Source organism: Cetorhinus maximus, chromosome 17 (assembly GCF_964194155.1).
Source record: "Cetorhinus maximus chromosome 17, sCetMax3.hap1.1, whole genome shotgun sequence".
NCBI classification, from domain to species: Eukaryota; Metazoa; Chordata; class Chondrichthyes; order Lamniformes; family Cetorhinidae; genus Cetorhinus; species Cetorhinus maximus.
The window spans coordinates 73,996,236-74,010,818 of record NC_135895.1 but is presented as its reverse complement, the minus strand read 5'-3'; the positions used below and the strand labels follow the sequence as shown (position 1 = coordinate 74,010,818).

At 52.2% G+C, this 14,583-nt stretch overlaps 1 protein-coding gene across 1 annotated transcript in view; it reads right to left on the bottom strand.

The window, feature by feature from the left end:
- Window positions 1-14,583, bottom strand: part of LOC144692683 (putative voltage-dependent R-type calcium channel subunit alpha-1E) — a 902,642-nt gene that overhangs the window by 14,105 nt on the left and 873,954 nt on the right. Inside the window, 4 exon segments of the mRNA XM_078561778.1 lie at window positions 7,417-8,073; window positions 11,262-11,362; window positions 12,807-12,914; window positions 14,114-14,219. Of these exon segments, the coding sequence (XP_078417904.1) occupies window positions 7,417-8,073; window positions 11,262-11,362; window positions 12,807-12,914; window positions 14,114-14,219 (972 nt within the window).

Genomic DNA, 14,583 nt, shown 5'->3' with positions numbered 1-14,583 from the left:
TCATTGGATTAAAGCCTCCCGGACGTCCCTGCCTCTCTAGAGTATGCCCGGGTCAGCGTCTACCCCCTCAGCATTTCCCCGTGTGTGCTCATCCTAGGACTCACTGCTGGACTCATCGTGTGCAGCTACAGCCATTGCGTCAACATCTTCATCGTTCACAGCGTCCCCCCCTTTCCAGTGCAAGATTGTGCAGAATGCAGCATGCAGCCACTATCACCGACACACGATCTGGGGGGTACTGGAGTGCGCCCCCTGAGCAGTCCAGGTATCAGAAGTGCATCTTGAGAAGAGCGATGGTTCTCTCCACCACAGCCCTTGTAGAGATGTGGCTCCTATTGTACCACTGCCCAGCTTCTGTTCTTGCATGGCTGAGAGGTGTCATGAGCCACCTTCTGAGGGGATAGCCCTTGTCACCCAGCAGCCACCCAACCAGCTGAGCTGGAGCACTGAAGAGCCCCGGCACCTGAGAGTGTCTGAGGATGTAGGCGTCATGGGAGTTGCCAGGGTACCTTGCACAGACTTGTAGAATCTGCATCCTGTGGTCACACACTATCTGCACGTTCATGGAGTGGAAACCCTTCCTGTTGGCGAAGGCACTGGGCTCACCTGCTGGTGCCTTGATGCACCCTGGATGCGGGGGAAGCCAGCAATGGCCGCGAAGCCTCTGGCTTGCTGTATCTGGCTTGCCTGGTCCCAACGGAAGTGGATGAAGGTCAATGCCCATCTGAACAGAGCATCTGTAACCTGCTTGACACAAGTGTGGACAGCTGATTGGGAGACACCGCAAAGATCACCCACCGAGCCCTGGAAGGAACCAGAGGCATAGAAGTTGAGGGCAGCTGTGACCTTTGGAGCCACTGGCATAGGGTGTCCACCCACATAGTTAGGGGAGATCTCAGGCCTTATCATCTGACAGATATAGTTGACTGTCTCCCTTGAGAGATGGAGCCTCCTTCGGCATTGCACCTCAGACATATTGAGGTAGCTGCTTCGCTGCCTGTAAACCCTGGCAGCAGGATAGTGGAGTCTTCTGCGGCCCCTTCCACCTTGGTCTACCTCTTGGCCCTGCGTCCCTTATGCCTGTGCCTGTTCTCCTAAAGGTGGTTCCCCTGGAGGCTGAATGTGCACTCCTGGCCTCCTCCCCCTTCTAACCCTTCCTTCCTCCTCAGAGGAGGTGCCTCCAGTGGAGAGTTCAGCTCCCGTTCCCAGGCTAAGGGAAGGCTTCCTGAAACCTGCAGGCCCAAAAAGGATTCCTCACAGCAGTGTGCTGACCTGAAGGTTGTGAGTCCAGACCAAGCAGCTGGTATGCGTTTTGAAGTATTGCAGATCACACAGGCAAGTATCAGTAACTTTGAAACATCATTATTTGACAGAGCACACTCGCGACCCCACTGAACCCTCTTATCCCGCTCGTGGATGAGGTTTATACAAATATGTCCTACCCGCCTGTCCATTGCGCCCGTGCGCCAACCTGAAGATCGCATGGGCGCCGAAAAATTGCTGTCGACTGGCGCCTCAAGGGCCTTAAGTGGTCTGTTAATTATGGCGGGCCCGCGTCGGACATCATCGCGTGCCCGCCCAGTGAAATATCGTGATGGTGCACGGTGACATCGGGACGCTCGCCTGGCATCACCGCGTCTCATTTTACGCGTTGGCGTGTGGGGCCCGCCCTGCACGCCAATGGGAAAATTCTGCCCCTGGAGTCTGGCCTTGAGGACCTGGCAGCAGTGCCAGAGGAAGTTCAATGGCCTCACACGCACGCTCAAGGTCAGTGAATACATTTTCACAGGACGTCTCCCACCCATTTCACCACCATCTCCCTCTGCTCAGTGAACTCCCATCCCTCATCTAGCAGCAATCCCTGTTACTCAGGACTCAGACCTAACATTTCAATATTCCAACTCACCCTCACATACCTCACATCCACCTCTTGCTGCCTCTGGATACCGCTGGCTATTCAGCTGTGGCACTCAAACACAGTGCAGCACCAGCACTGATATTCTGCCCTCTGTCTTACAGGACAAAGGGGCTCATACCCAAAGGGGGCAGACGGAAGCAGCAGGGGTCAGGTACACCGACAGAGGAGGTGGTGCTGCACATCATGGGCCGGGAGTGACAGAGCATGTAGAGAGCGTGGCCGAAGCATTGAGGATGTAGTATGTTACTGCTTTATGTGCCTTCTCAAATCCCATCTTATTCTTCTATATGGCATGAAATGCAAGCTGGAGATTCTTAGAAAGTCTGTCCCATGCGAAGAGGTGCAGGATGCATCCTCTCTGCCTCCTTCTGTTCCACCCCTCCTTTTCCTCCTGAGCTGGTCTCCTGCTGCCACCTTCATGATGGTGATGCTGTGCAGGGTCTATGCTGGAGAGCTCCCCCTGACTGGTCCAGGCCGCAGAAGTCTTACTTCAGCACGCCGATGGTGTTCTCCTCATGGCTGCTGGCTCCTGTTATAGGCCCGCTCTCCTCGCGCAGTCAGGTTGTGGAGAGGGGTCATGAGTGAAGTATGCAGGTTCTCTGTGGAGACCTGAGGAAGGCTTGAACCGCAAACTGCCTCAGGAAGGGGACACCGCGGCTGCTGCCAGGATAGCGGGCATTCACCGGTCACTTGTGGTTCTTGTGCCTCTCTCATAGACCTGCAGAGTCAGGGGTGTGTAGTTACTGGCACCCTCCGCTATTGGTACCCTCCACTATTAGCAACCCCACTATCCTGGCAAATCCATGTACTCTCTCCATGCTACTTCTCCCTGCTGAGGGGGAACATGATGTGCACTCATCCCTCCCAGCATTGCTGAGGCCCTTCACCTCCCAGGGGTATCAATGCCGGTGAACTGGGACATGGTGAATATATCAGCTGCTCTTGCCTGGAATGATCCAATTGTGTAGAAATGCAAAGCCACTGTGACTTTTACAGCCACTGACAGCATGATCCTCACTCTGATACGAGGCTGTGGGTTGGGTTGAAGGACATGGACAAGTTCAGTCACTACCTCCTTGTTGAATTCGAGTTGTTTTAGGCGTTGTTCCTGGCTGAGGTGGTGATAGAATTGCTCCTGACAACTCAAGGTGGGTAGGGGTCTTCTGTGCAGAGCCCTTCTCCCCCTCCTCTCCCTGTGCAGAACTTCCCCTCTCTGCAGCCCCTGCTCCATTTTTCAGTCATGTTGCAGGTCTAGAGGCCCATGGAACAACAGCCCCCCTATCTCATGCAGCGTTCACTGACCAAACCCCCTGGCCTCCAAAACAATGAGAAACAAAGCACAGTACTTCCACGAACCTTGTCAAAGCAGACATGAGTCAAAAGCAGCTCAGCTGCAAGTTAGATGCCTTGCCCTTTAAGTACCACAGGTTGTGTGTTGGGGCTGGGGGTGGTGGGTGGTCCCCTCGTACTATTGAACACATGTTCGGCTGACAATGAAGGCCTTCAGCACACGCGTGCAGATAAGTTTGTGAAATGTGCGTCAAATCAGCTGGAACAGTGGACCGACCCCATAACAGGATCACTCTTGACACGGTACAACTTCCCCCAGTGCAGGTCAGGGCCAGGTTCATGAGAAGTTGGACTGCCGGAGCTTTAGGTTCACAGTCCTTCAACATTAAGAAGCATTATGAGGGTTAAACATTAAAGGTTAAAGGCCTTAAGGTTGGAATGTAAAGATAGAAACCAATGGATAGCAGTGAAAAGGGCAGGGTGAGGGGAAGGAGGATACTGAAGCATAAAAAAGGGAAGCAAATGAGCTGGGCAAGGCTAACACTGATAATCTGCACACAGTCCAATAATCTCCAATAAAGAAAAAAAGACATGCATTTATATAGGGCCTTTTATGACCACAGAATATTCCAAAGTGCTTTCTTTTTTTTTCATTTGTTATGGGATGTGGGTATGGTTGGCAAGGGCAGCATTTATTGCCCATCCTTAATCGCCCTTGAACTGAGTGGTGGCTGGGCCATTTCAGAGGCAGTTAAGAGTCAGCCACATTGCTGTGGGTCTGGAGTCACATGTAGGCCAGACCAGGTAACAACAGCAGATTTCCTTCCCTGAAGGACATTAGTGAACCAGATGGTTCACTAATGTCCTTTTCATGACAATCGACAACGGTTTCACAGTTACTATTACTGAGACAAAAACAGAATTACCTGGAAAAACTCAGCAGGTCTGGCAGCATCGGCGGAGAAGAAAAGAGTTGACGTTTCGAGTCCTCATGACCCTTCAGCAGAACTGAGTAAAGTTAGGAGAGGGGTGAAATATAAGCTGGTTTAAGGTGGGGGGAGAGAAGTTGGGGGTGGGGGGTGGTAGTAGGGACAAGCAAGCAGTGATAGGAGCAGATAATCAAAAGATGTCACAGACAAAGGAACAAAGACGTGTTGAAGGTGGTGATATTATCTAAGAGAATGTGCTAATTAAGAATGGATAGCAGGACACTCAAGGTACAGCTCTAGTGGGGTTGGGGTGGAAAGACTGACAGGGCATTACAGATTTAAAAATAATGGAAATAGGTGGGAAAAGAAAAATCTATATAAATTATTGGAAAAAACAAAAGGGAGGGGGAAGAAACGGAAAGGGGGTGGGGATGGAGGAGGGAGTTCAAGATCTAAAGTTGTTGAATTCAATATTCAGCCCAGAAGGCTGTAAAGTGCCTAGTCGGAAGATGAGGTGCTGTTCCCCCAGTTTGCGTTGGGCTTCACTGGAACAATGCAGCAAGCCAAGGACAGACATGTGGGCAAGAGAGCAGGGTGGAGTGTTAAAATGGCAAGCGACAGGGAGGTTTGGGTCTTTCTTGCAGACAGACCGCAGGTGTTCTGCAAAGCGGTCGCCCAGTTTACGTTTGGTCTCTCCAGTGTAGAGGAGACCACATTGGGAGCAACGAATGCAGTAGACTAAGTTAGGGGAAATGCAAGTGAAATGCTGCTTCACTTGAAAGGAGTGTTTGGGCCCTTGGACGGTGAGGAGAGAGGAAGTGAAGGGGCAGGTGTTGCATCTTCTGCGTGGGCATGGGGAGGTGCCATAGGTGGGGGTTGAGGAGTAGGGGATGATGGAGGAGTGGACCAGGGTGTCCCGGAGGGAACGATCCCTACGGAATGCCGCCGGTGGGGTGAAGGGAAGATGTGTTTGGTGGTGGCATCATTTGGTTGGCGGAAATGGCGGAGGATGATCCTTTGAATGCGGAGGCTGGTGGGGTGATAAGTGAGGACAAGGGGGACCCTATCATGTTTCTGGGAGGGAGGAGAAGGCGTGAGGGCGGATGCGTGGGAGATGGGCTGGACACGGTTGAGGGCCCTTTCAACGACCGTGGGTGGAAAACCTCGGTTAAGGAAGAAAAAGGACATGTCAGAGGAACTGTTTTTGAAGGTAGCATCATCAGAACAGATGCAACGGAGGCGAAGGAACTGAGAGAATGGGATGGAGTCCTTACAGGAAGCGGGGTGTGAGGAGCTGTAGTCGAGGTAGCTGTGAGAGTCGGTAGGCTTGTAATGGATATTGGTGGACAGTCTATCATCAGAAATTGAGACAGAGAGGTCAAGGAAGGGAAGGGAAGTGTCAGAGATGGACCATGTGAAAATGATGGAGGGGTGGAGATTGGAAGCAAAATTAATAAATTTTTCCAGGTCCCGACGAAAGCATGAAGCCGCACCGAAGTAATCATCGATGTACCGGAGAAAGAGTTGTGGGAGGGGGCCGGAGTAGGACTGGAACAGGACAGAGAGGTCAAGGAAGGGAAGGGAAGTGTCAGAGATGGACCATGTCCCCCCACAACTTCTCTCCCCCCACCTTAAACCAGCTTATATTTCACCCCTCTCCTAACTTTACTCAGTTCTGCTGAAGGGTGATGAGGACTCGAAACATCAACTCTTTTCTTCTCCGCCGATGCTGCCAGACCTGCTGAGTTTTTCCAGGTAATTCTGTTTTTGTTTTGGATTTCCAGCATCCGCAGTAGTTTTTTGTTTATATACCATTACTGAGACTAGCTTTCAATTCGAGACTATGACTTGAATTCAAATTTCATCAGCTGCCATGGTGGGATTTAAACCCTTGACCCCAGAGCATTAGCCTGGGATTCTGGATTACTAGTCCAGTGATATTACCACTAAGCCACTGTCTCTTTAAAAGTGGACTCACTGTTGTAATGAAGAGAGAGGTGAGCAGAGTGGTCCTGGAAAGACTGCTCAGTCACTCAAGGGGCTGCCAAGTTCCACTTCTGCTTCTTTCCAGTGAACAGCGACCCCATTGCCTGAACTGACTGTGTACAGGTCTCTGGCTACAGCAGCTAGTGAACGTGTGTCGCTCACCAATCACCACAGGACTTGTTCTTTCAGGAACATGCTTGCTGACTTCCCTGGTATGAGGAAGGGATTCGAAAAGGCATCCTAAACATTGTCACCTCTCTGCTCAGAAGGCTGCAGCTTTCAGGGATCCTATCACTGTGGCCATAAGTCAATCTCAAGAAAGAAAGTAAAGGTGACAAGGGTCACCATTGGCGCATGGAGTGTGTGAAGCCTCGTGGACAACACTGTAGCCGGCAAGCCTGAGAGAAGAACTGCTCTTGTTGGTAGAGCGATGGCTTGGTACAATGTCTAGACCACCGCTCTCAGTGAGACTCGTCTATCTGAGGCAGGTCCACTGCAGCTCAGAGGGATACAAGACGCTTGGTTAAATCTGAAAGCAGACGAACTTCAGTCCCATGCTGCCGACAAAGGCTGGGGGGGATTCTATGATGATCTGATATCTGTCTATGGGCCCAAGCCTATTTGTTCATCTCCCTGTGGGTCAACACTGCTCACACAAAAAGCCAAATTCTACAAAGATGGGCAGAGCACTTTAACTACATTCTTAATCAGCCTTCATCCATCCATGAAGAAGCAATCAGCAGGCTGCCGTTATATGCTCTCTTCATGACCCTCCCACGCTGCTAGAAAGGATGAAAGCGATCAAACTCCAGAAGCTGACACTATCCCAGTTGAGATCTTCAAGGCTGGAGGTCAATGCCTGGCCAAGAAGGTCACTGAACTCTTTCGGTCTATGTGCGAGTTAGAAACAATCCTGCAGAAAGATAGCTCCATCATCCACCTGTACAATGAGAAAGAGATTCACCAATCCTCTGACAGTCATAGTGTAATCTCACTCCTCTCGATCGCCAGAAACATCTTTGCCAGGATCCTTCTGAAGCTCTTAGTGCGACCAGGATCTGGTGCCAGAGTGTACGTGCGGTTACAGAAAAGGTCAGGCTGCCACTGATAGGGTGTTTGCAGTAAAACAGCTCCAGGAGAAATGCCATGGACAGAACATTGACCTCTGCACCATTTCCAGGAGAGGACATCACAAGCCAGCAACAAAAGCAACCGTGGCACCCTGTCCTATTTGCAGCCGACCCTCCTGGGCGCAGGTCAGCCTTAGCAGTCACCACTGGAACCCTACCAAACACCGCAGGTGATGAACATGGTCACGGTAATCTGTACACACCCCGGAATTCTGTACATGCCCCGGTAATCTGTACACGCCCCGGAAATCTGTACACGCCCCGGAAATCTGTACACGCCCCGGAAATCTGTACACGCCCCGGAAATCTTGTACGCGCCCCGGTAATCTGTACGCCCCCCGGTAATCTGTACGCGCCCCGGAAATCTGTACACGCCCCGGAAATCTGTACACGCCCCGGAAATCTTGTACACGCCCCGGAAATCTGTAAGCGCCCCGGTAATCTGTACGCGCCCCGGTAATCTGTACACGCCCCGGAAATCTGTACGCGCCCCGGTAATCTGTACGCGCTCCAGTAATCTGTACACGCCCCAGAAATCTGTACGCACCCAGGTAATCTGTACGCGCTCCGGTAATCTGTACACGCCCCGGAAATCTGTATGTGCCCTGGAAATCTGTATGTGCCCCGGTAATCTGTACAGGCCCCGGTAATCTGTATATGTCCTTGCTAATGTTCCTACCGTCTTCCTATTATGTTGAAGATCTCCACCTCTACACCCTTGTTGCCACAATGTTGTACCTTTAAGGCCATATGGAATAACATACACTGTGTAGCCCCCAAGCCTTTCCTGGTTGCCTTGTACAACTTTATCCACTTTAGTCTAGAATTTGATTAGAAGCTGGTTCCATACCTTTAGCCGTTGGTTACGGAATTCTTCTGCTTGACTTGTTGAAGTCCTGCTATTCTGGAACATGATTGATGGGGGTAGTGGCACCAGGGGGGCAAACTCACTCCTGCTATCCCTGTGAGGGCATTAGAATGAAAGAACTTGCATTTATATAGCAGCTTTCACAGCCTCAGGCAAGAATACCTGCCGTTCCTTGAAAAAACACCACAATATCTTTCACAGTTACCTGAGAGGGTGGATGAGCGGGGGTCTCAGTTTAATGTTTCAACCACACGACAGCGCTTCCCTGGAGTATTAGTGTAGATTTTGTGCATAAGTCTCTGGAGTGGGATTTGAACCCCCCAACCTACTGACTCAGAGGCAAGAGTGCTACCCACTGAGCCCCAGCTGGCAGTATGCTGGGTGACACATTATAGGGTTGAGGTGGATGGGACAATGTGTGCAGCTACTCCATATACCGACAGGGTGTCAGCCTTCATAATGATCAGAGATCTATCTACAGAGATCCTCCTGGAGAACAAGGCTTCAAATCAGGAGTCTGAATGATGAGCTTACCCAAAAACTCAAACAAAATTGGCAGAGTGGACAGCGGGTGAGGGGGGAGCAGGGTCAGGAGTGAGGGAGGAGGGGGTTGGGTCAGGAGTGAGGGAGAGGGGGGAGGCTCAGGAGTGAGGAGGGGGAGGCCATGAGTGATGGATGGGGGGAGGGTCATGAGTGATGGAGCGGGGGGGTCAGGAGTGAGGCAGGTGGGGGAGGGTTAGGAGTGAGTGAGGAGGGGGAGGGTCTGGAGTGAGTGAGGAGAGGGAGGGTCAGGAGTGAGTGGGGAGGGAGGATGTCAGGAGTGATGCAGGTTGGGGAGGGTCAGGAGTGATGGAGGTGGGGAGGGTCAAGAGTGAGAGGGGGAGGGTCAGCAGTGAGTGAGGAGAGTGAGCATTAGGGCTGGGTGAGGAGATGGGAGGGTCGGGAGTGAATGGGGAGGGAGAGGGTCAGCAGTGAGTGGGGAGGGGGATGTCAGGACTAATGGAGGGTTAGGAGTGAGTGAAGAGGGAGGGGTTCAGGAGGAAGTGAAGAGGGAGGGGGTCAGGAGTGAGTGATGAGGGGGAGGGTCTGTAGTCAGTGAAGAGGGGGAGGGTCTGGAGTGAGTGAGGAGGGGGAGGGTCTGGAGTGAGTGAGGAGGGAGAGAGTCTGGAGTGAGTGAGGAGGGAGAGAGTCTGGAGTGAGTGAGGAGGGGAGGGTCTGGAGTGAGTGAGGAGGGAGAGAGTCTGGAGTGAGTGAGGAGGGGGAGGGTCTGGAGTGAGTGAGGAGGGAGACAGTCTGGAGTGAGTGAGGAGGGAGAGAGTCTGGAGTGAGTTAGGAGGGGGAGGGTCTGGAGTGAGTGAGGAGGGAGAGAGTCTGGAGTGAGTGAGGAGGGGGAGGGTCTGTAGTCAGTGAGGAGGGGGAGAGTCTGGAGTGAGTGAGGAGGGGGAGGGTCTGGAGCAAGTGAGGAGGGGAATGGTCTGGAGTCAGTGAGGAGGGGGAACAAGGTCCAGAGTGAGTGAGGTGAGGGAGGTTCAGGAGTCAGCGAGGAGGGGAAGGGGCTGGAGTGATTGAGGAGGGGAGGGTCTGGAGTGAGTGATGAGGGGGAGGGTCTGGAGTGAGTGGGGAGGGGGAGGGTCTGCAGTCAGTGAGGAGGGGGAGGGTCTGGAGTGAGTAAGGAGGGGGAGGGTCTGCAGTCAGTGAGGAGGGGGAGGGTCTGGAGTGAGTGAGGAGGGGCAGCAGGGTCTGGAACAGATGAGCTAGCACAGTGAGTAACTCTCCCAGACTCAATCCTCCCACCCTGAGCTGCTGAACCTGTAAATGTTCCCAATCAGATGAGTGGGTTTTTGTTGGTAAGAGTATTCAGCTGATGGAGTTAGGATGCAGATTAGTCCTGATCTAATTGAGCGGGTGAACAGGCTCGAGGGGCTGAATGGCCTCCTCCTGTTGCTATGTTAGACCCCGGGGTGAGGAAATGGATGGTCTGTATAAACTGCAGCGAAAACATTGAGAGGTCTTGGAGTGAGAAAAATCAGATAATTTAACAGAAGCCTTTGCAATGTCTTGGGGCTGATGCTTGGAGCGTTGTCAGGTTTAGAATTCAGCAAGGGTGTGGGACTTACATGTCAGGCCCCATGTCCGGATGTAGAAAAGGCAATGCTTTGGCACTTGAGATAATCTGTGGAGGCAGAGAGGAGGCTTCCATCCGCTGGAACATAGGGGTTCGACTCTAAGCAAAGAAAGAACTTGCAGTTATTCTCACACCTGGTTACTCCCAAGAGGACAGAGTTCACAGCACAGGGGCAGCCTTTTCTGTATAACTAGCTGGTGTTGCTGTTTATACCCAACATGAGCCTCCTCCCACTCTAATGACCACCTTCCACCTTCAGTCTGTTGCCTTCTCCCTCCTGTATATTAGGTTGTAGGAGCTTGTCTCAGTAACAGTAACTAAACCTACAATCAAATGACTGATTCAGAGTCTACTATGCTGTCTACTCAACCATGACTGATACTTTGAAGGGAAGCAAACATGTGTCTCAATCTGAGGAAGAGTCATACGGACTCAAAACGTTAACTCCCTCCACAGATGCTGTAAGTCCTGCTGAGTTTTTCCAGCATTTTCTGTTTTTGTTCCAGGTTTCCAGCATCCGCAGTATTTTGCTTTTGTCTTTGTGTCTCAATCTGTTCAGCGATTTGCCCTGAGTCAGTGTCAAACAAACAGTGAGGCAAATACTCCAGCATCATGGGATTGCCTTATCTTGTGTACCTGAAGTCTGCTGTTCACACAATCGCTGGGGAAGGATTACTTACAGCTTGACCATTGCATAGGGACTGGTATACACATGCAACAAACCATGTCTCTCATCCCATTCCCAATCCCATCCCCATCCCCAACCCAATCCCTATCCCAATCCCACCCCCTACCCAATCCCCATCCCAATCCCACCCCTCCCAATCCCATCCCCTACCCAATCCCCTTCCCAATCTCATCCCCATCCCATCCTAATCCCCATCCCAATCCCCAATCCTGCCCCACCCTCATCCCATTTCCTTCTTTTTATTTTGGATTCTCCCTGCAATCTCTGTGCTATGTTGCTTATTGTTGCAATTAGGTTCAGTGCTGTATTTTCCCCCTGGGTCAGTACCTGCTCCTCCTGTAGTTGTTGGTATTTTTTGGTCTTACTCTGTTTGTAGTAATCCATGATCATCATGGCAGCATAGATTTTCCCAATTGTAAGATCTGTGGCTGAAGAACACAGGAGAAGCTCATTATTCCTGAGGTCACATTCACTGAACCAGAGATAAACGGTAAAACCACTGTTACATTACACCGCTCAGTCTGTACGGGCACTGGGTAACACACACCATGGAGATCCCTGGCCCAATCCCTGGTAAAGGTAGAATTAGTCAGACTCAGCCATGGGCCTACAAAGGTACCAAGGCTGGAAAAGGGAAAAAATTAGATTGAAATCAGGAGCCATAAGCAGTCTGTGGAGATTGTGATTGGGAGGGGAGGCCCAGGGTGGATTGAGGAACTCGGGATGGGGAGGCGAGGCCCAGGGTGGATTGAGGAACTCGGGATGGGGAGGGGAGGCCCAGGGTGGATTGAGGAACTCGGGATGGGGAGGGGAGGCCCAGGGTGGATTGAGGAACTCAGGATGGGGAGGGGAGACCCAGGGTGGATTGAGGAACTCGGATTAATGGAGAGAAGGCCCAGGGGATTGAGGAAATTGGATTAACAGAGAGGAGGTCCGGGGGGATTGAGGAGCACAGGATGGGGAGGGGAGGGGCGGAGAGAGGAGAGGAGGGGCTGTGGGAGGCGGGGAGGGGATCGGTGGGAGGCGAGGAGGGGGTTGGGGGAAGGTGGGGAGGGGGTGGGGTGAGGTGGGGAGGGGGTCGGGGGGAGGGGGTCAGGGGGAGGTGGGGAGGGGGTCAGGGGGAGGTGGGGAGGGTGTCAGGGGGAGGTGGGGAGGGGGTTTGGGAGGAAGGTGGGGAGGGGGTCGGGGAGGTGGGGAGGGGGTCAGGGTGAGGTGGGGAGGGGCTCAGGGTGTGGTAGGGAGGGGGTCAGGGTGAGGTGGGGAGTGGGTCAGGGGGAGGTGGGGAAGGTTTCGGTGGGGAGGGAGTCGAGGGGGAGGGGGGTTGGGAGGAAGGTGGGAAGGGGGTCGGGGGGGGAGGTGGGGAGGGAGTCAAGGGGAGGTGGGGAGGGGGATTGGGAGGGAGGTGGGGAGGGGTCAGGGGGAGGGGGGGAGTGGGTAGGGGGTGGTGGGGAGGGTGTAGGGGGGGAGGTGGGGAGGGGGTCGGGGGGAGGTGGGGAGGGGGTCGGTGGGGGAGGTGGGGAGGGGTCAGGGGGAGGTGGGGAGGTGGTAGGGGGGGTTGTAGGGAGGTGTTGTTGATGGGAGGTGGGAGGGAAGGTTGGTGGGGATGTTGGGGCTGCTTAAAGTACCCAAATACCTGTCAAACGTTGGAAAACTCAGCAAGGAAAAGCAAGGGTAAGGATCACAATAAGTGGTAAGATTATAGCAGTGATAATAAACATTAGAATGTATCACTGGCACGTGAAACCTTAAATTAGGGAGGATAAATGGAGACTCGGCACACCACTCCTGAAAGGTTACTGAGCCCTGTGCTAGATTGTACTGAAGGAAATTTTGCCATATGAAGGGTATTCACCCAGGAGCTCCATCACTTACGCAGGTGTATGGGAACCAGGAGGTCCAGAGTCTTCTGTGAGAGGTGAGGCCAAATAGTCATGATCTCTTTTCGTAACTCAGCATCTAGCTGCTGCTTGTCTGCGCCACCTGAAAGAGAGTTTATTCAGGAACTACATCTCAACATGTATCACAATATAACCCACACCTCACTGGAAGCTCCAGAATGCAGGGATACTCTGAGAGAGGCTGAGAGACACCAGTCAGTGTACAGCTATCTCCCTGAGAGAGAGGGACTGAGAGACACCAGTCAGTGTACAGGTATCTCCCTGAGAGAGAAGGGGCTGAGAGACACCAGTCAGTGTACAGCTATCTCCCTGAGAGAGAGGGGGCTGAGGGACACCAGTCAGTGTACAGATATCTCCCAGATAGAGAGGGGACTGAGGGACACCAGTCAGTGTACAGATATGTCCCTGAGAGAGAGGGGGCTGAGGGACACCAGTCAGTGTACAGATATGTCCCTGAGAGAGAGGGGGCTGAGGGACACCAGTCAGTGTACAGATATCTCCCTGAGAGAGAAGGGTCTGAGAGACACCAGTCAGTGTACAGATATCTCCCAGAGAGAGAGGGACTGAGACACCAGTCAGTGTACAGCTATCTCCCAGAGAGAGAGAGACTGAGAGACACCAGTCAGTGTACAGCTATCTCCCAGAGAGAGAGGGACTGAGAGACACCAGTCAGTGTACAGGTATCTCCCAGAGAGAGAGGGACTGAGAGACACCAGTCAGTGTACAGCTATCTCCCAGAGAGAAAGGGACTGAGAGACACCAGTCAGTGTACAGCTATCTCCCAGAGAGAAAGGGACTGAGAGACACCAGTCAGTGTACAGATATCTCCCGGAGAGAAAGGGACTGAGAGACACCAGTCAGTGTACAGATATCTCCCTGAGAGAGAGGGGACTGAGAAACACCAGTCAGTGTACAGATATCTCCCAGAGAGAGAGAGGGACTGAGGCACACCAGTCATTTAGTGTATAACATTTTTTTAATTTACCGATTTTTCAAGTTGAAATCAAATTGTGCAACTGTCATAATGGGATCTGAACTTGCATCCCTTAGGCCTCTGGGTTAGCCAGGTCAGACACCACTACAAGACTGTGGTCATTCAACTGGCTTAAATCAAGATCAAATAATTCCACCTCTGTAACATCACCCAATTCTGCCCCACTTCAGCTCATCTGCTGCTGGAGTCCTCACCCATGTAAATGAAAGCTGCTGTTGTTATGGTAACCCCAAAAGAAAAAGGTGTGCACTGTGTGATGTGGTGTCAACACTGAATATCTCTCTTACCTTTTGCAAGCTTGATATGAAGTGCAGTCCTGATAAGGCCCATAAGGGTGGAAGTGAAGTGGACAGTCTTCTCCTCACTTACAGGCATGTTCATCAGTACCAGCCTCTATAAAGGAGAGGACAACAAGTCAAATCCAGCTAGGCCACCCGTCCAGGGATAAGAGAACTGGAATCTAGTTACACTCTTCAGCTCCAGGGATAGTGATGGTTTGTGTGTGCTGCAATTTAACATTTTCCTTTGTTGGCCCCACCATGTTCCTCAACCTCATCCTCCTTGCCCAGCTCCTCTATTCGCTGCATCTTCCTCCCACTGAGAACGGAAAGCAAGTTGTTTAAGGTACTCGCTAAGGCTGCCAGCTCTGATTGAGCATATTCCTGGAGGTTTCATCGCATGTCCTCCAGTTGTCTGCCCGCAAACTCCAGTCCTTGGCTGCCCGACATGTCCATCTCTGTATTGTCCCACCTTCACA